The 22,496-nt window shown below is 37.7% G+C and overlaps 1 protein-coding gene across 1 annotated transcript; it reads right to left on the bottom strand.

The window, feature by feature from the left end:
• Window positions 1–4,052: 4,052 nt before the first annotated feature.
• Window positions 4,053–4,859, bottom strand: LOC130471413 (uncharacterized). Its single transcript, XM_056841520.1, has one exon. The coding sequence runs from the start codon at window positions 4,857–4,859 to the stop codon at window positions 4,053–4,055; it is 807 nt and encodes a 268-aa protein (XP_056697498.1).
• Window positions 4,860–22,496: the final 17,637 nt, after the last annotated feature.

The following is a 22,496-nucleotide window of genomic DNA, read 5'->3' as shown; positions in this document are numbered from 1 at the left end:
CAAACCTTATTAATCTTCCTATTTACTTTTTGTTATAAAAAAATAATAGTCATTCATTATTCCACTTTATTGCCATTAGTTTTCACGTAGTATACTTTTAATCCCCGTTTCTTTAATTTATAGGAATTGTACTCCCTCCATCCAATATTTATACCCCTGTTGACTAAAAACACTGGGTTTAAAGAAAAATGGAATATAGTACATGGGAAATTAGAATATAATACATTGATAATTGATTTGTATGAGAAAGTGAAATATAGTACATAGAAAAGGGAATATAGTGCACGAAGAATTGATACATAGTACATGGGATAAGTTTGTTGGGTTTTCAATGCATTTTAAATTAATATAGTACATGGGAAAGTGGAAAAATTAATGACCAAAAATAGAAACATAACTATAATTTTGGGACGCTCAAAATAGAAACAAAACTATAAAAATGGGACAGAGGGAGTACCAAAAATTAGGATCAATACTAAACTTGATTATGCCTAAACAACCGTCCCCTACTTTATCTTCCCCATTCTTCAACTTCCCATTAACTCTCCAGCCTTAATTAATTTCAATGTCAATTTAATTCAATCCCCAAATCTTCTACCCTTCTGTAGCATTCATTCAAAATTTAACCTCCCACTAATAGACTCTTTGACTGGTCCGTTTTGAACGGTAGGAGATTATAAGGTGTTTTAATTCAACATTTAGATTGTTTATTTTCATGCATGCAATTCAAGTTATAGTACCACCTCCCCCCCCCCCCCCCTCTCTCTCTCTATCTCTCTCTCTCTCTCTCTCTCTCTTAGCACATGGTTCTTGATTTTCCTTAATTTTGGGACGCTCACAATAGAAACAAGACTATGGAAATGAGACAAAGGGAGTACCAAAAATTAGGATCGATACTCAACTTAATTATGCCTAAACAACCGTCCCCTACTTCATCTTCCCATTAACTTTCCAACCTTAATTATTTTCAATGTCAATTTAATTCAATCCCCATATATTTCCTCATTCTCATGTAGCGTTCATTCAAAATTTAACCTCCCACTAATAGAATTTTTACTGATCCTTTTTGAAAGGGTAGGAGGTTATAGGGGGTTTTAATTCAACATTTTGATTGTTTATTTTCATGCATGCAATTCAAGTTGAGTACCACCTCCCCCCCCCCCCCCCTTTAAGCACGTTGTTCTTGATTTTTCTTAAGCATATTGGAAGCATGTTGTTTATTTTTTTTTTGCTTAATTAGTTGCAATTCATTTTGCAGAGAAGGAGAATATTATAATGTATGGTTTCCATGCAAATGATTAAAGGTAGGTAAATTGTCATCAACATTTTAAGACTTTTAGGTGGGTTTTGTTTGTATATTTATGTTATTAGGGAACTTACAATTAGTTTTAGTTCTCCTGTAAGAAAAGTTTTGTCAATATAGTTCAATAGTTAGAATTTGTTAAGCCTTTCCCTTAATTGGATACCATGAGTATAGTCGTATACTATAAAAGTTTTGTTTGGTTTATGTACAAATGATATGTTATTGGTGGTAATAGGTGATTTAAAGTTGATCTATTTTTTCAGGGGAGATGAACATAAGTAGAAAAATGTAATGATTAAAAAGACAAGACTTCATAGGTCGTAAAGTTTTATTATTGTCGTTTGGTTTTAACACCTTCTAATACCTGCTTAAAAACAACATAACTTCTAAACTACACTACCAACATATAACCTGCCCGTTCATCGAACGGGCCCAAAAACTAGTTCCAAGTTAAAAAAAAACATGAGCAAATGCATAAGGTGTCAATGGAGATGGAGATAGAGAAAATTAATAATACGCACTCTAAAGAAAATTGATATACTACGTATCTATACTATTATTAAAACTCAATGACATTTCATGTCATCCCGCCACATGTCGCCCCCATTACATGGCAAGTGACATGGCGCCAAAAAATAGACACATTGACATATAATATTTTCTTACAAAAACATGAAGAAATGCTAACATCAATGCTTGAACCCACAACCTCATGTTCACGAGCTAGAACTTTGACCACTAATCCAATTACACAACTCATAATATTTAAGAAATTCAAAACATATAAGTGATGTTTATTAATATCCATATTAAAACTTTACTTCCTACCATAATTATATATTTTAATAATTTCTTATGAAACTAAACTATACTTACAGTTTTTTCATTTACATTTACTTTTTATTTTCATAGGTTCATTTTCAATTACATTTTTTTAGCACGCCAGTTCATTTACAATTACTTGAACTGTAGAAAAGGGAGAAAAAAAAAGTAATTGGAACTTAAGCTAGTAACCGACTACTACACTTTAAATTTAAATTTAGTTTACTAAGATTTTGAACCAAATTTTATATTCAATCACCCTTATAAAAAATAAATCATGCATAAAATATTTATCTCATATTATATGTAAGCATTTAAATATCAAACTATTGTATTTTTTTTATTTCAACTTATTTTTTATTAAGATTAATTCTCAAATTTCATATAATTACCGAGGCATCGCCCGGAGCAATAACTAGTTGTTTTCTATAACCAAAAAAATAAAATTGTCTATCGATAAAATAAAGTAAGTCAATAAATAAAGTAAAGAAACAAACATGCAAAATTTAGATTAGAGACTTCAATAAAATAAAGTTGTTTAGTTGAGAGAGGATATTGCAATTTGAAAGACTATTAGAGATGCAGAAAATGAAAATGAAAATGAGTAATATGCACTTTAAAAGTTGATAGAAGTATATTATTTTAACTAATGTGCTCGTAATTTAATCAATTTAATTTAATCAATAGACTTAAACGTCAGGTTGCGAGATGATAACAAACATACATGTGACCATCTAGTCGATGCATCGATTAAAACCATAAAGTATCTAAATGGTCCACGTGGGGATGTATTGGCCCACAAATATCCCCTTGTATACGTTCTAGAAAATAGATTGATTCAAAATTTATCTTAGCTGGTGATGGCTGAATTATTAACTTTCCTTGTGAGCAAGCAACACATGAAAAGTTATTATAAAGAATTCCTTGGCTCTTTAGTAAATGCCCATAAGAATTTCAATGATTTTTCGCATCATTATTGAACCGGGATAGCCTAACCGGTCATGCCAAACTATGAAGCTATTAGTAAACTTCTGGTTTACAATAACATGTGTTTCAATCGAATTAATTTTTGTGTAGTACAAACCAGTGGAGAAGGTAGGTAATCTCTCCAAGACAGTCTTTGTGCCATTGGTTATGCCCGTGATTTGAAGGAATTCGTCAATTTCTTCACTAATTGTCTCAATATTCTTTCTATTGTAGCGTTCATTCAATATTTTTAAAACTCAAAAAATTTCCTTGAGGATTGGGAGAATATAATGCATCAATGATGTCAAATTTAGTTCCCATAGGCAACAATATATTTTCTCTTCCGGAGCCTTCTATAATATTTGTACTACCTGATATAGTACTCACACTAGTCTTTATCATCATTAATTGAGAAAAATATTTCTTATTCTTAAGTATAGTATGAGTAGTTGCACTGTCTACAAGACATAATTCTTCATCATTTATTTCCCACTGAACTTGAGAGGTATTCATATTCTTCAAGGAAATAAAAATTTGTGTCAAAAAAATTAAATTTGTCCAAAATAAACATTATAAAACACCAAAATTCATAAAAACACCCAAAATAATACAATATCTTATAAATCATACAAAACACAAAGTTATAGTACAAACACAAAGTTCACAACATAAACAGATAATGTCATATATAGTTAAACTACTACAATTAATTTTATATCAAATCCAACATAATATATTAAAAACTTAATTATTCCCTTTAGGGTAAGTAAAGAAATCTGCAACTTCTAAGTGAGTTGTATCACCAGAATCAAAATCACCTTCGCCATCTTCAAACACAAGATTGTCTCAATATTCTTTCCTTTCCTGTTCAATGATTGTTGATAAAGATCTACAAGATGTTTTGGTGTGCGACAAACATGTGACCAATGACCTTTTCCTCCACAACGATAGCACACACTAGTCACAATGTCACTTTTACCTTTCTCACTTTTACCATCTTTGCGATCCCACTTCTGGTGGGAATGTGAGTTCTTGTAATAACCTTCAGGGCCTCTACTATATCCACCAAAACCACATCCACGACCACGGCCTCGCCATTGACCACGACCTGACCATTGCTGCTGGCATGGTCTTTTTTCTGTAATTCTTTCCCATTATGGGGTGTCACATTCGCTTCAAGGAATGGAGTTGAGCCAGTAGGGCGTTCTTCATGATTTTTCATCAACAACTCAATATTTTGTTCAGTCACAAGAAGACAAGATATCAATTCAGAATATTTCTTAAAACCTTTTTCTCGATCTTGTGTCTGCAGGACAACATTGTTTGCATGAAAAGTGGAGTATGTTTTTTCTAACATATCTGCATCAGTAATTTTCTCGCCACACAATTTCAGTTGAAAATTAATTTTAAACATGGCTGAGTTATATTCACTTACGGATTTAAAATCATGTAATCTTAAATGCAACCAATCATGACGAGCTTTTGGCAATATCACGGTTTTCTGTTGGTCATACCTTTCCTTTAGATTGCTCCAAAGGATTTGTGGGTTTTTAACTGTCAAATACTCAGTTTTAAGCCCTTCGTGGAGGTGATGGCGAAGAAATATCATAGCTTTAGCTTTATCTTGACATGTTGCTTTATTTCCTTCTTTTATTGTGTCACCAAGCCCTTTTTCATCTAGGTGTATTTCATAATCTAACACCCATGATAAATGGTTTTTTCCAGTAATATCAAGGGGCACAATCTCAAGTTTTGCAAGGTTCGACATAATTCATTATACAAAACCACGGTAATACAAATTAGGACATGGAAATTGTATACCAAACAAGTTTTGCAAGGTTCAACATATGCATACCAAGTTGTAATTGGTAAATGGTACACAATGAGACAAAAGTATACAAAGTCGATCAAAATAACAATATGCATACCAAACATCGACATATTGTGAATTTGCTAGCAAGGTTTAGCTCATGCCAGACCCGAAGGCATTGGAATGGGATTAAACATGTACTTCGTTATCTACAAGGTACGAATGATATGAGTTTGTTCTTTCTTAATTTATCCAAAGAAGGTTTAGTTGGTTTTGCAGATGCAGGGTATTTATCTGATCCTCATAATGGTCGATCACAAACTGGATATCTATTCACATGTGGAGGTACTGTCATATCTTGGCATTCTATGAAGCAAATTTTAGTAATCCATAAGGCTAGTCGTGAATGTGTATGGCTACGGTATGTGATTCAACATATAAGAAAAGATTGTGGTTTATCCTCCGGTAAAGAGGCACCAACAGTTCTATATATATGAAGATAATGCAACATGTATTGTACAGCTCAAGGAAGGATACATCAAAGGTGATAGAACAAAGCACATCTCACCAAAATTCTTTTTCACTCATGAACTTCTTAAGAATGGCGATATAAATGTCTTGCAGATTCGTTCAAGTGAAAATTTGGCAGATTTGTTTACTAAGGCGCTTCCTACTTCTACATTTAAAAAGTTGATTCACCTTATTGGATTTCGTCGTCACAAAGATCCCAGTGATGTTGTCATTAGGGGGAGTAAATGCGCGCTGCACTTTTTTTTCCCTTAACCATGGTTTTTCCCATTGAGTTTTCCTAGTAAGGTTTTTAATGAGGCCGCATTTCATGCGCATTATAGAACATTGTATTGTTTTGGATAATGGACATCCAAGGGGGAGTGTTATAAAATATATATTAGGGTGGATGTCCATTATACCCTTACCCCTATATGATATATGTATGTGTATATATTATGCCTTTTTAATAAGAAATAATAGAGAGTTTCTAGTTTTCTCTTTTCCTCTCTCTCCCTTTCCTCCCTATTCATGATAACATTCATTTTAAGAGGTACGCTTTTATTTTTTGTATTTTGCACTTTTACTGTAACACCCCGACCTCTAATTCAATTATTAAAGCATAATTAGCAGCGAAATTAACCTAATTTGGTCGGGACATTACCTGCCGCAATTCCCTCTTGGAAATTACAAGGCAACATCATACATAAGCCATAAAAACCTCCAATTTAATATAATAATCATTTATATTCCCAAAATACAAGTACATAAATTACTAAAAGTCTTTAATTAAACTATTTGTGAGGGGGTCGAAAAAGCACGAGGCTACTGCGTGACCTTGACCCTCGTGGGTGTGACGTTTCTTTTTGTTAAATCAAGTGTAATTGGATTTCCTATGAGTTTACACCCAATTGCCTAGTAATATAGGAGTCGCCATTCAGTTTTTAACGACAATGAGAAAAACTGACAAAACCCGGTTATCGTGACATAAAGGGAGTGCAATTATGTTTGACCACGACGGCCGTAGGTTCCCTTGGGATCCCTGGTGTGGGGATCTCTCAACATACACCCGCAAGGTAGAGATTGAGGGTTTGGGGGACTGTAACTACTGAGAGGAGTACTCGCTCATCGATAACTCCAGAGGCAGGATATCCTTACTAGCTCAGCATAAATAATTGAAGGGACATGCGTTAACTATTAAACTAATCTGAGTTGATTTTAACAATATGCAACATATAGTACTAGATCGAGCGCGATTATCTGATTTAGATTGTTTTAAGGGACCTAGCATGATAATCCAATTTCCCAACATATTATCTTTATTAGGCGTGATAGAACAATCAGATTTAATTAGTTTAACAGTTCATAAAAGGGCGAGGAAAACAATTAAATCATGGAAAAGGGACACATTACGACGCACCCTTGAGAGGTGCGTCACGGTTCTCAGAAAACTAACCGCTTTGACTTTGCTATTTCTCCTTTTATTTAACGAATCTCAAGTTATGGGACAGGATACGTTCTGTTCGATTTATGGATCGATTGCGACAGAACGCGTGATCAGTTTTGCAGCGTGAGGCTTAGGCTTAGGGGTTTAGAGTCAATACTTAGAATAATAATTGTGTGTTGTTGTCGAACTTAGGGCCCTATTTATAGAAAAGAGTTCGTGGAAAGATATAATTGTAGAACTCTAATCCACCAAGAATTAGCAAATAACACGTCCCAGGTATTTTCAGCGCCCAGGGCTGGGCGTCAAAGATTTCGGCGCCCAGCTCTGGGCGTTGGAAATAGGATCCAGACAGTTTCAGCGCCCAGGGCTGGGCGTTGAAATTAATGTTTGGGCCGTTTCTTTGTCAGATTCGGACTCTTAGAATCCGGAGTGTATGAGATTTAATCGAGTCTTTAAGTGCGTATTAATTTTATGATGGAATGCATCTGGGCCCGTTACGAACTCTAGGCTCGTTAGGATTTTAGTTAATACGTAACTCTTATTTCGAATCGTATTAGGAACAGGATTCTCTCGCAATTTCTATCTCATTTAGGATTTATGTTGGAGTGCAACACCTAATTCTGACAGGTTTCTATCTTTTATGACTTGCCACTTTTAACAACTACCCATTACGGCAGTTACTATTTTTAGCAGGTTTCCATAAATAGCAGGTTTCTATAAATAGCAGGTTTCGGGTGAAATAAAAAGGGGAATTGAGATTCGTTATTTTATAGGAGATGCGTTGTCAAGTGGAGATTTATGTTCTCATCATCGAACCTTCCCTTTCGGGAATGGGGACAAAAGTAGGTGTCTACAGTTAGCCCCCACTTTGACTGAGTCTTGGAGTAAGACGATGGTCAAAGTATTAGACGAAGTGCGCCACACAAGTCATGGTGACCTGCTTTTGCGAGGGTCTCACGAGCCCCCGAGTGATGACATTTGACTTAAGGGTCATCACTTGAAGTGTCGAAATATCCCTTACGTGTCATTGGGATTTGTCAACGGATAGTATAGAAACTCCGTCACTTTGTCATTGGAAGTATCTAAAGAGGCGTTGAAACTCCCTCACTTTGTCATTGGGAGTAGCTACAGATGTTTTCGAAATCAAAGATATAAAGTGTAATTGGGCCTGGCCAAGCCCAATCACGAGGTAAAAATGTTTTTAAAGATTCTCATTTTCAGGGCTAGCTAAACGAGAAAACCCCCTTGTTTTTATGGGACGTAAAACGAAGGAAAATCCAGCACATCGTTCTTTTTTGAAAAAACGAAAAAACCAATCCTTTTATTTTTTGGAAAAGGGAAAACCAGAAAAAGTTATCGCTGCAGTGACTAAGGACCTGCGCGGTTAGTGACGCAGACCCCGCCCGCAGAAGGTGGGCGAGCCTGTCCGTTGAGGCTGGACGCTCCGTCCGATAGAAGTGGACGAATCTGTTTTGATGTTTTGAAAATAAGGACCTACGCGGTTTGTGACGTAGACCCCGCCGGCTGAAGATGGCGAACCTGTCCGCTAAGGGTGGACACCCCGTCCGATTGAAGTGGACGAATCTATTTTGAAATTTGTTTGTGCTTTTTTGAAAATAAGGACCTACGTGGTTTGTGACGTAGACCCCGCCGACTGAAGATGGCGAGCCTATTTTGAATTTGAAGATTTTATTTTTCGAAAACTGAGGACCTGCGCGGCTAGTGACGCAGACCCCTCCCGCTGAAGGTGGGCGAACCCTGTCCGTTGAGGGTGGACGTCCCTGAATTCGTTTCTTCTTGATTTGGAACTCGCGTGGTTCGTGGCGCGATCTTGCCCGATTGAGATGGACAAGTCCCTATCGTGATTTCTTTTGAGAATTTCTTTTATTCATTCTTGTAAGAGCGAATTCTTTCGAGGGATGCTCGGATTTAGTTGTAACCTGAATGTGGGTTGACAACGGGTTTAGACGGACCTTTGTCTTGTGACCGTCTTCTTTTGTGGTTTTGACTAGTCTTTACGGCTCAATTTTTGCCACTACCTGGGTCCTTGATTAGAGGACTATGTATAAGTATCAACGGCGACCTTTGTCTCGAGGTCGTAATCCGGTTTTATCTTTTGAGATTATCCAAACACGAGACTTCGTACAACGTAGTCTGGGAATATTGTTTTAACTTTGCATACACTCTTTTGAAATACGTATTTTCTTTCGAGCCCCAAAGCACTCGTGCTTGGCGGTCATTTCTTGTCAAAGAGGTTCCTTGGGGATACGCATTTTGTAATGTCCTTGATCGTGTTTGAGATCGTGCTCGTAAGTGCGAGTGATCTTTGTAGTGGTGTGCTACTCTTGACAAAGCCGTGAGGTGCGACTTTTAGTAAAGAAATCGGTAATTTTCAAGTCGAATGAATACGGCAGGGCCCTATAGAAGTCAGGGGCCTTTTTGGGTCTGGGTTTATTTTCGGCGCCCAGGCCTGGGCGTTGAAATAATTCACGCCCAGGTGGGGCGTTGAAAGTGTTGTTTGGGCTGGTCTTTTGATGACACAGTTGGCCTCTTGTTCATTCGTTTATTTCACTTGGAAGTTCTATGTATTCTCTTCTCTTTTGTTTTTTCTTTATTTTTAGAACGTGATGATTTTCTTGAGAAGCCGTAGCCGATTGGTGGACTACGGTGCTTGTCGCTTTGGGGCGATTATTTTAAGGAACTGTTGCTCTTAAGGCGTACAGTTATTGCGATAGTTGGATGAGTCTATATGGGCCGAGGAACATACTTTGAGGCGTAAGACTTTGACTGCTCTTGTTGTAGTATATTTTTCCTTTTGAACACGTTCGTGAATGTTCGATACTTAGAATGATGATATGTATGTGCGAACGAGCGTTCATAGAATGGTCGTTGTGTGCGGTCCATCAATCAGTTTGCTTGAATCATTTTTTTTTGAGCAATGACTGATTTTGAATAGTTTGCTTAGAAGGTTCAGGCCCACTCATGAAGTGGGCTCAAACATCGTGCCCTTTTGATTGTTCAAACATTTGCTTCGAGATTTTTTATTTTGCTATGCATGGTTGTTTCGTATCTTGGAGCCCCCAAGTATGCATGTTGGGATGCTTCCTTTTGGCGTACGATTTTTGTAGGTTCTTTCGAGAAGGATGCCTTGGGGTTCCGCTCGTGTAGGTGCGAGCTATCCCTTTCGTGGTAGGTAATATTTTGCTACCTCTAATCCTTAATGTAGAAGTCGTGTGGCTTGTATTTTGAATTCGGGCGATAAGTAGTCTTTGCCACTTTTACACGTGCTCTTGCTCGTGCCTGCGTTAGTGCAATATGCCTTACTCTTTTTTAGACTTGTACCGTGGGACGGTTGAACTTATGGTGCGACGTAGGCTTGTGTGGCCTAACGGCGTGTCTTAGAACATTCCTCCAGGCGTTGGGATATCATTATTATTTTTTGCTTTGGAGTACTTCATCATGCCTCGTTCAGGTGCTCGAACAAGTGTAGCACCTACGACTTATTACCTCGTTCGATGCGAGGATTCATAGATGTTTCTTTCTTGTTTTTATCCTCGATAGCCTTTGCCCGGAGTTGATTTTCAGCGCCCAGAGCTGGGCGTCGGAATCTCTGGCGCCTGGTCCTGGGCGTTGAAAAAGCGCCCCAGGCAGCACTTTCGTTTTTGCTTTGGAACGACGTGGACTGTGTAACGGGCGCTTATAGGGCGAGCGTTATGTGCAGTAGTTCGGTCGAAGTTTTGGTGACTCGCGATTTTCAGTTACCCTTGTTAGTGGGGTGACTTTGTATATTCTAAGTAGCGCTTAGAATTTGGGAGGGGTTGTGGCCATTCTAAGGTTCGTTTTACACGATTGACTTTAGGATTTTGCCCCTATGACGTGTGTATAGCATTAGCGTCGAGAATTTGCGATAAAATCGTCATTTCGAGCATTTTTAGAGTGTTTTTCATAAGCCTCCAACTGTAGCTACGGGATGGGCTTGGTGCTATAATGCTTTGCATACGTCTTTATGTATTCATGGTGACATGGATCATGAATAGTTTGAACCAGACTCGTTTAGTGCGAGGTACGTTCGAGTAGTGATCTCCTACTTCTCTTGTAAATGTCGTATTGTGCGACATTGCCTATGGTCAAGGTAGTCACATGTTGAAGTGTGCCTTGACCAAAAGCTAGGTGCCTTTCTTTACCCATAATCATATTTAGAAATCTTTTTGACTCACTTGCAATATTGAGATAAACGCATACTTACCTTAAACCAACGACACTTTATTATGTTCGAAGAAGTCTTTGAAAATTATTTGAAATCCGAGTCCTACTGTGAACAATCTGAGGTGTCCTAAGTAAGTTGACTTATAGAAGGGTTCGTACAGGATTACATGAGTGAATCAAAATATTGTTACGATTTTTGGAATGTTGTCTAAGGATTTGCTGGAAGCCAAGGTGCAGGCGTCAAGATATTACTTGTGCCCGTTTGGCATATACTTTAGGCTTTTAGGGCCATCTTTTCCAGAATTGCGGGAATATAAACCGTTTTCAAATTGACTTAGATTTACTTGGTGTATGTCTGCACAAAAGGTCAAGGTATACTTAGTTCTTTCCCTAGCTCTGTCATTTCAATTTTTAGCCCCTAGTTGCTGTTATGTCTTCCCATTAATGATGCTTTCAGATTTCGATTTTAGATGCCCGTGTCATATGTCTGAGTAGGGTGAGCCTTGGTTAAGTGCCAAGTCGTATTGACAATGTCTGATTTTTTTTTTCAAAGGGGGTTAGCAAGCATTTGAATTGCCATGAACGGGTGCCCTAAGTTCGAAGGAACGATGGGGCGATGCCGTAGAACAATCCTCTTTACTGCCTTTACTACTTGTTGGCGATTATGACAGTGTCTAGTGGTGAAAGAAGGTGTTTAAGTGAGTTAGTTCGCTTTAGGGAGGGTCAAGTCGAGTACTTTAGAGGTCATGGACGCTTGCGCTATCCCCCATTCAATTGAGGCAAAGCGATCTTTTGAGTCTTGGCTAAGTGCCTAGGAGTGTGAGTGCTCCTTCTGGCAAGGGTACGTGCCCTTATTATTTTTCGATGTGTGCTCATTTTGGCATCTTGATGACTTGGATTCTTCTTCGTGCTTTCAATTTTTCTTTCGACTTGGATTGCAAGTAATTAAATTTCAATAAGGGACTTCTATTTTTTATTCATGTGTTTTCTATAGGCTTTAATATTTTTGCAAATTGGTTGGACCGAATCATGGATTGCCTACGTATCCGCCTTAAATAGATTTAATTTGGAATCAGGTCTTGCGTAGTTCTTAGCCAGAAAATGGTTTCTTAGAATGCCGATTTTAAACAAGTACGTTCTGAGGTGGAAACATATTATTTGAAACGGTAGAATAAGTGAAGTTTATTATTATTTTAATCTGCTGCCTTGCCGTAAGCCATAAATTTATTTTTTATTTTTTTTGAGTACATGTATTTTTTGGTGGTACGTATATCTGAATACGTGTTGTACCCCTCCAAGTGTTCGTTATTTTTCCGTGCATGTGCGGATAAAATGACGAGCAATTCTGGACAAATTTTGGCAAGCAAAGAGATTCAGCGCCCAGGCTGGGGCGTTAAAGATTTCGGCGCCCAGCTGTAGGCGCTGAAAATGATTTCTGGGCGGATCTTTTTTGGTGCGCTAAATGCTTCTTTTTCTCTTTAGACGATCTTTTAAAGGCGCTTTGCAAAGTTTGCTTTTTTATTATTTTTGTACTTTTCATTGGTCTTCTTTTTTTATTCGTGACTCAAGACAGCTTGAAAGATGGGTTGAATGAGATAGGATAATTTGTATAGGTATTAGTCAAGCATGAGGATTACATCTGCTAGGACTCACGATTTGCAGCCTCGTGCTAGTGTCAGGAGTTTACATCAACCAAGGCCAATGAGTAGCATGGGGACGGCTCAAGGGTATATCAACAGGATGTATCCAAACAAGTTATATGGTCATTACGCTAATGGTGGTGTAAGAGCAGGTTTTGGAAATAATGGGTATGACGCACGTGTCAATGGTCGTACGGTTTGCAGTTAACAAGTCCAAGAACAAGAGTCGAGGTAATGGTTTCTTGGGTTACGGCAATGAGAACATGGATGGGTTAAATGAGCTGAACAGGGGCCCCAGAGCGAAGGCGTCTAAGAACATAAGGATTGGAAAGGGTAGACATCGTAGAATTTTATGATTTGGATTGGTTGACTCAATTCTTTTCCTTCGTTTACTTGGGTAAATTTCGCACTTTGGGAGGTACGGGCTAAGTATTTCATGGCTCGTTCTTTTCGCTCTCCCTTTTATTTTTGCTTGGGATTTCTCCCCAACATAAATGCTTCAAAATTTTTTATTTGGGCTAAAAGGTAGATGGTTGTGGTCTTTGAGTCACGAGGCGAGACTGAGTGACCCTCGTTTGGTAGGCCTATAGTGGACCTTTAACTTTAGTAGGCCTAGGGTGGACCTTTAGCTTTAATAGGCCTAGGGTGAACCTTTTAATTGTCTTACTTTGCAAGCGTATTTAGTCATTTCTTAAAATGTGCAAATAGCGTAGATTCAAAATGTTATTTTTACTTTATTGAAATTTAACGAAAGAATTACATCGAAAATAAATTTTTTTGTTTCTTTTCAGACTCCAGTTTCTGGGATTTAATTGGAAGTTGTGATTTAGACTCAAACTTTCATTAATCTTTCTGATTATAACCCGTGTATGAATACAAGGAGGTGGCCTAGACTCAAAATAATGACGTGGCGTAAGCCTATAATACTTGACCAAGCGACTCTCAGATTTAGGCTAATCGGACCTTAACTTTCGTTGGTTGACACTTTAGATTTTAACCCTTGGGTGTTCATTTGTCATGCGCCATTTTGCTTAATGTTGGCAAGGTAGTTAATTGGGGAGATCGAATTTTTATTTTTGCAAGACTAGAATCATTAGTGCAGCTTCTCTCTTAGTGTGTACTGCTTTACCCCAATGGTAGCCTTATGGCATGCCGATTTGGGTATTTTCATGATTTGTCATGTTGCATTCATGGAAAATCTTTTAGTCCGTATTTAGAAATACTTCAAGGGGCGAGTGGCTCGAGAGGACTATGATAGTCGTGACCCAATGTGATCATAAGCCTTGAGGCCATTAATTTTTTGCCAATGGTATTGACACCTTAGGTTCACTTTGGGGGTTGTGCGACTATGGGGGAATGATTTTCAGAATGTGACTGTTTCCATTTTGCAAATACTATAATATATTCTTTTTATTGGTGAGAGAGAGTATTGAGGCCGTAGATTCTTAGCAAGGGATGACAATTACATATGGGTGCTTATTGATTTAAATGTTAGGAAGGGAGACTCAATATGGTTTAACCTTTTAACTTGCAGAACGACACCAAGAATTAGGACCGATTCTATGGATAAGACAACTAAGACTAAGGAGTTAGATTGTACTTTGGCATAGCCTAGTCTAGACTCGGATTTATTTTTTTTATTCGAACATTACATTTCTTGAAAACTTCATTTGAACATTATTTTTTGAATACTTTGCCCATGTGACATTCAAGGTTATTTCAATTAGCGTGCTCAGTTTTGGAGCCGAACATTGCCGTCGTAGGAGGCCTATCAACGACACAAAGAGTTATATTTTTTTTTATAAGTCGCTTTTGGAATCGAGTACTTTTTCATACGCCCTCGTAGCAATTTTTTTTTCACGAAAAGTTTTTTTTTGCTACGTATATTTTTTTATGCGCGGGCACCGAGGCTGATGTGCCTGACCAAAAGGCCAGGCAGCAACTTCAGCGCCCAGCAGCGGGCGTGAGAAATTTTGGCGCCCAGCAAGGGGCGTTGAAAATGCATCCCTGGTTGGTTCTCGTTTTCTGTTCACGTCTATTTTTTGTTAATGCGACTTTGATTTAGCGTGCTTGCCTAATAACGTCCTTACGCGTTGTGCAGCGTTTGTGGGATTCGTTACAGGCCATCCCGAGCGTCGCTTATTTTTGTGGCGATCGTTCAGGCTTGCGGAACACGTATCTTGGTATAACTCTTTGGCCAATTGGTTTATAAATGTTTGGGCAATTTTTTAAGGTCGTTGGTTTTCTAACGTTGTTTGTCACACACAATCACATATTTCGCTACACATAACTAACATTACATCATGAGGCAATAATAATATGTCATGTAGTTTATGATAGGCTTCTATAGGTAGTATTCTCACCTGGCTTGGTACCGCTTCTATCGCAGATCCAACACATGCCCCGGTCGAGGTAGTGCCTTCAACAGACGAATTTCGCCCAAGAGGCCTATCACGATGCAAGCCAAGGGGGCATGCACCAATGAGAGGGACCTAATGGGCGAGCGATTGGGTTTGGGACGGGTGTACTACTAGCGAAAGTGCCGAGTGGACAACATTCGAAGCGTATGCACCCCCCGGTTGGCGATGGGTATCCTTAGTCCCAACTCCCGAGACGAAACATCCATGGGAGCCAAGATTCGTTATGCGGTTCTGTCCGTTCACATTAATATGCTGATTTTCAGGTCGTCCCAACTTGATGGGGAAATAAACGCGGGGTAGGATCGTTTCACCCTTCGGCTATTTTGATTACCTACGAGCACGAGTATTTCCTTCACTTTCCCCAGTGGAGTCGCCACTGTGAGGGGGTCGAAAAAGCACGAGGCTAATGCGTGACCTTGTCCCTCGTGGGTGTGACGTTTCTTTTTGTCAAATCAAGTGTAATTGGATTTCCTGTGAGTTTACACCCAATTGAATAGTAATATAGGAGTCGTCATTCAGTTTTTAACGACAATGAGAAAAACTGACAAAACCCGGTTATCGTGACATAAAGGGAGTGCAATTATGTTTGACCACGACGGCCGTAGGTTACCTTGTGATCCCTGGTCTGGGGATCTCTCAACATACACCCGCAAGGTAGAGATTGAGGGTTCGGGGGACTGTAACTACCGAGAGGAGTACTCGCTCATCGATAACTCCAGAGGCAGGATATCCTTACTAGCTCAGCATAAATAATTGAAGGGACATGCGTTAACTATTAAACTAGTCTGAGTTGATTTTAACAATATGCAACATATAGTACTAGATCGAGCGCGATTATCTGATTTAGATTGTTTTAAGGGACCTAGCATGATAATCCAATTTCCCAACATATTATCTTTATTAGGCGTGATAGAACAATCAGATTTAATTAGTTTAACAGTTCATAAAAGGGCGAGGAAAGCAATTAAATCATGGAAAAGGGACACATTACGACGCACCCTTGAGAGGTGCGTCACGGTTCTCAGATAACTAACCGCTTTGACTTTGCTATTTCTCCTTTTATTTAACGAATCTCAAGTTATGGGACAGGATACGTTCTGTTCGATTTATGGATCGATTGTGACAGAACGCGTGATCAGTTTTGCAGCGTGAGGCTTAGTCTTAAGGGTTTATAGTCAATACTCAGAATAATAATTGTGTGTTGTTGTCGAACTTAGGGCCCTATTTATAGAAAAGAGTTCGTGGAAAAATAGAATTGTAGAACTCTAATCCACGAAGAATTAGGACAGAACACGTCCCAGGTATTTTCAGCGCCCAGGGCTGGGCGTCAAAGATTTTGGCGCCCAGCTCTGGGCGTTGGAAATAGGATCCAGGCAGTTTCAGCGCCCAGGGCTGGGCGTTGAAATTGATGTTTGGGCCGTTTCTTTGTCAGATTCGGACTCTTAGAATCCGAAGTGTATGAGATTTAATCGAGTCTTTTAGTGCGTATTAATTTTATGATGGAATGCATCTGGGCCCGTTACGAACTCTAGGCTCGTTAGGATTTTAATTAATACGTAACTCTTATTTCGAATCGTATTAGGAACAGGATTCTCTCACAATTTCTATCTCATTTAGGATTTATGTTGGAGTGCAACACCTGATTCTGACAGGTTTCTATCTTTTATGACTTGCCACTTTTAACAACTACCCATTACGACAGTTACTATTTTTAGAAGGTTTCCATAAATAGCAGGTTTCTATAAATAGCAGGTTTCGGGTGAAATGAAAAGGGGAATTGAGATTCGTTATTTATAGGAGATGTGTTGTCAAGTGGAGATTTATGTTCTACACTATTACATCATTACGCATAAACTAGGTGAAATTCCTCGCCACTACTCGTTTCCATCGTTCCCCGCAGTACCTAAAATGGAAAACAAAACGGTGAGCCGAAGAGTCAGTAACGACTACCCTAGCAACGTAAATTCATTTCAATTCATTTCATTTAATAACACAGGGAGAATAGAATAAGTAAAACATTTAATAAAACATCATAATTAATTCATTCATAAAAAAAAAAAACTTTTTAATTAACATGCTAGTTGTCGGCAGGTACGAACCGTGAAGGAATTCTCCACTGGGCCTGGGCCCATAAGAGCCTAGGCTCATCATCGTAACATGGGGCCTGGGCCCTGAGCCTGGGCTCATAAACCATGGGAGCCTGGGCTCGTAATCCATGGGTGGACAGGTGTCCGTGGTGCATGCATGACCGATAGATAGGAAGATAGTAGTTTATATACCGCCAGACAAACTATGTCTTTCACTTTCATTTATCATGTTTTATGCATTTTTACTAAGCCTTGGCTTGTATTTCAGTTGAAATAGCATAACTCTTTTAGATCATATAAACATCATTTGGATCATGGGATCCATAAAATATCAATTTTTTCATAGCATTGCATAAACATCGTTTTATGAGAAAACTCAATCAAATCATATTATAGGAAACAATTCAATCAAATCATATTTCATCCCACAATCCATAAAACACATCAAAACATTTAATCAATAAATTCAATCATAACGTCATAATTTAATAAATCATATTTATAAGGGGATTGCGGGTACTAGCAATAGCCGTTACCTCAACCGTGGTTTTATACTTCCCGTTTGATGGATCGTTCTTCCTGAGCTCCAAGTCCGATTTCTTTCAGAATATTAAATTATTGAATTAGTATTAAAAGGATAAATAATCTAAAAGCGATATTTATAAATAATAAAATTTTATAAGTAGTGATGTTATAAATAACGAATTTTGATAAAATATAATTTCATAATTTAAATCGAAATTTTAATCGAAATATTTATTTATATTTCATAAATCGATTTTCATGAAAATATTATTTAAACTCCATTTTGTTAAGTAAAGCTAGTAATTAGCAAAATCGATGTTCAATAATTAAACCTGAAAATAATAACGATTTATTAGTAAATAATTTCATCATAAAAAACTTATTAAAAACATGGAAACTAATAAATCAGAAAATAAGTTAGGTTCTTACCCAAAAGCCCAAACTAGTATGGCCCAATTAATTTGTGGATTTTAAGAAGAATAAAACCAAAAACCAAAAATTGGTTTTGGTTTCTGGAAGCAGGGGCACGAAACAGGGGAAGGGAAGAGGAGATGGACGAGGAGGAGGGAAGAGCCGAAGAGGAGGAGGAAGGGCCTGGGCTGGGTGGCTCAACGTCGCGGCTGCGCGCGCCGAAGGGCGGTGGTGGTGATAGATGATTGGTCGCGGCGGGACGGCGAGGGAGACAGAGAGAGGGCACGAGATGGGCGAACCAAAACAGGGGAGTTTTGGGCGGTTCGGGGCGGAGGCAGGCGGCTCGCCGAGGTTTACAAGGCGAGGGTTGGTTGGTGGAAGGATGGGGGTGGCTTGAGGTGGTTGTGCGAGACGGTGGTGGTGCAGGCAGGGCCGAGAAATGGAGAGAGTCAGGGGAAAGAGGCAGGGGATGTTGCGACGAAGGAGGAGGAGAGCAGGGGGAAGTACGGTGGGGCGTAGTGGTGGTTCTGGGTGGCCGAGTGGTGCTGGGGTGGTTGAGATGTTGTTAATCGGTGGTGATAATGGTGGTAGCCGGTGGTTGCACTGGTGTTTGGTGTGGTGGTTCGATTCACAGGAACCAAAAGGGAGTGAAATTGGGTTTGCTTTTTGATTTCGATTTTTGTTGAGAAATTTGGTTTCTGATGGTTGGGTTTGTAAAGGAAGAAAATGAAGAATTCAATTTGAACTTTGCAATGAACATGGATCAGATTGAGGGAAAAGAAGAAGGAAGGAAGAAGTTGGTTCCTTCCTCTGGTTCACGTGAAAAGCAGGAGAAAAGAAGAGAAGTAAAACTCTTACTCCCAAGGGTATTTTGGACATTTCACGTAGTTAGGCAAGAATTCTGAAAATTGGTTTTTATTTTAGGAATTGATAAAAATAAAAAGGTTTAATTAAAACTAAGTTTCGATATAATTCTTTATATAAATATCGTTAACAAGAAATAAATTTAGTTTCCGAATAAAATAAGAACATTTCGAAATTATTAGAAATCCGAAAATAATTAAGATTTAAAACGGTCGTTAAGCTCGTATATTAAATTGTTTAAATATGAAAGTTGAATCGAGTAATCGGTATTAAAAATCCAAGTGAAATAAAATTTCGTTAGTTAAAATAAAGTTCGAAATTAGGATTTAAAACGATTTTAGCTAAATAAAAACAATTAAGCATAATTAATCGAGTTTTAAAAATTCGGGGTATTACATTCTTACCCCCTTAGAAAAAGTTTCGTCCTCGAAACATGAAAATTAGATTTATAAAATGATTGTGAAAATGGGAAATACTTGAATAAAAGTATGATGTTTTATTTAAAAACCAAGATCTCACAATTTCAATTCGGACAATGTCTAGCCTTCATTCTGCCATCATCTTTGAGGACTCCGCTTCAACTCGAGACCTAGAATCGAAGAATAAAGAATACAAAAGGGGCAAAATTATATATTGATCCTTAATCGTCATTAAGGTCAATTACATTCCGCCATCGTCTTTTGTATCTCCACTTTACTTCATAAAATAGGATCGAGGAGCAAAGAACATAAAAGGGGCAAACTTGTTAGCATAGACTAGGCTCTCATTACTTTGCGAGATCCTGTTTGAAAATATTTCCCACCAAAAATATTAATTTTTAATGCAAAGTTGTAATTCTGAAAATAAATATTTATCTAACAATTATAATAGTCAAGTAATTTGTAAAAATCATTTATTATAATAATCTCGTACTCTGAGCTCAGGAGAACTTCCATCGAAAACGGCTTCCATGTATACGATTAGATTACCAATACTATCATGTCAGCATAAACATAATCCATAAAGCATATCATAAAGACATAATTCATAAATTGAAAATTTCACATTCAACATAAGTATAACATTCATATCATAATCATTTGATCTAACACACGAGCATGGTTGATTCACAACAAGTTTACATAAAACATCGTGATTCGTAGATTATATCATTCTTAGGCGACTATTTGAATATATTGCGTTTTCGTTTTGCTCTTGAGCTTCTTTGCTGCAGGAATCTTGTCGTTGTCTTTCCTTATTCGATACATTTTGATTTCGATCTCCGATCTTTTCTTCTACGTCGAATAATTTCGTTGACCACGTTCGTTGCAGGGGTTCGAGTCCAATCACGTGACTAGAGATATATCGTTAGACATATGACTTTGTTATTTATCCTTAATATTTTAAGTCAGTATATCTCGTATTTTGCGGATAAGGCTAAGCCATCAGGTGTACCTTTGTTAGAAACAATCTAGCTCCTAGAAAATTCAGTTCAAACTACCTGGTCCTACAGACATGTCATTTCCTCTATTCTCAACTCCATTGCATTCCTCAATCATTCATAATTCTTTTGAATTTCACAGCATTCATTGATACCATCAATCTGATAGACAGACTAATTCTCGGTAACTTGTATTGGTAAGATCCTCAAAGTTTTATGTCAACTCGGTTTCATGTTTCCACCATAATTCATATATAACATCTTTGTAATTCTCTAGTTCAACTTCCTTTATGGAGATTATCAAGCATCCTTTTTCATGAATACACAAAAATAATCCCTATCAAAGATGCGGAAAGGTAAACCAAGAACACCATCAACCTAACTGGCAGACTAATTCCTGATAACTCCTTTTGTTATAATCCTCAAAGCTTCATGCGTACATTTAATTTCATCTTTTGACCATAAATCATATTTGGTTGCGCATAATATTTTTGCATAACTTTTAAAATTCTAGCTTAACTTCCTTAACATATTTGATACACTCAGGTACTTAGAACCACAAAACAATCACTAGGAAGGGTGCGGGAAAGTAACTCATAAATGAATCTTAATCATAGCTTAAACGCTTTAAACCTTGAATGACCTTAATTGAATTGGTGATTCGCCGCTCATAAAAATACAAACTCAGACTAATTCTTGATAACTTCTTTTGATAAAATCCTCAAGATCTTATTCATGTGTCAACTCAGATGGGTCTTTTATCATAACTCATGTTGGGTTCATAACTTTTCTGTATAACTTCTTAGCTTCCTTACTCAATCATCTTCCAGATAATAGACCTTAGTAGTTATAAACATCAAAATATTCATCGGAAAGGTAACCCAAAAATCACTTTTGTTCATAACTTTAACACTTTAAAAATTCGAATAATCTTAACTTAATTAGTGATCAACCATAACCTTATTCTCGTTTGGTACTCCTAGCGTTTATATTATCCTTAAAGATTTCACAACCATCAAAATTCCTCAAAACCATTCATATCCACAAAATCTTTGAGTTCGCACCGTGCTTAACTTAACTTCTTCTAAAATATAAAGCTTAAACTTTGCCTAGTCTATCTAGGGTAGAAAACTCATAACATGACATGTGACGATAACATAAAATCAAGGGAAGTTCGATTCTAAAGCGAGAGAGAGTTAAATCAAAATAATATCAGCGTTGGCGTCATCTTTGTCCTTTATCATGTAATCTATTACGTACGTTGACGAGCGTGATGGATTTAGCATTGTTGTTGTTTCGTTCATGATTGGTCGAGGTTAATGTTCCGATATTCGTTGGGGGTGGTTTAGGACAATGTTTAACGAAATGATCTTTTCATCGACATCGATAACAAGTTTTCGTTTTAGCACGATATCCGCTTCCATTCGTTAGAGCATTTCGAAAGTCTCGAGTAGTTGATCCATATGATTTATCTAGTCTTCAAATTCCATCGAATCGGCTTGCGATCATAGATTGGTGGATTCGGAGGTAAAAACTTCTTAAATAGTGACGCATTTTCGTTCGCATTAGTGACTTTCGTTTTCCGAGAATCTTTGACCACTTCAGTTGACAACGTACTTGCAGTTCTTAATCGTTCCATCATCTCCTTGGGGTCTACTATAGATTGCTCGTCATAGAAATCATCATAGGAAACATCATTGTGAGCGACGTTATCGTGAATGTTGCGCTTTTTTGTGAGCTTCGTCCGTAGCACCGTTGGTAAGTTCGATAATCGATATTTCGCATAACATATTCAATCAGAAAAACATACATAACAGGAGAATGAATCCCTTTTATCCCGTGCGTTCCTACGCTCACACTCATTTCATTTTACTTAACATGATTTTAACATATTCTTTTTAACTTATTCCTTAAAACTCTTTGCTTAAAGCCTAATGAATTCTATTACGTGCAAAACCCGTAAGGTTTAGCACTTATGGTCCAGAACCTTTGCTCTGAATACCAAACTGTAACACCCCGACCTCTAATTCAATTATTAAAGCATAATTAGCAGCGGAATTAACCTAAT

Source organism: Spinacia oleracea, chromosome 4 (genome assembly GCF_020520425.1).
Source record: "Spinacia oleracea cultivar Varoflay chromosome 4, BTI_SOV_V1, whole genome shotgun sequence".
In the NCBI taxonomy this organism is placed as follows: Eukaryota; Viridiplantae; Streptophyta; class Magnoliopsida; order Caryophyllales; family Amaranthaceae; genus Spinacia; species Spinacia oleracea.
This window is presented reverse-complemented; position numbering and strand designations above follow the sequence as displayed.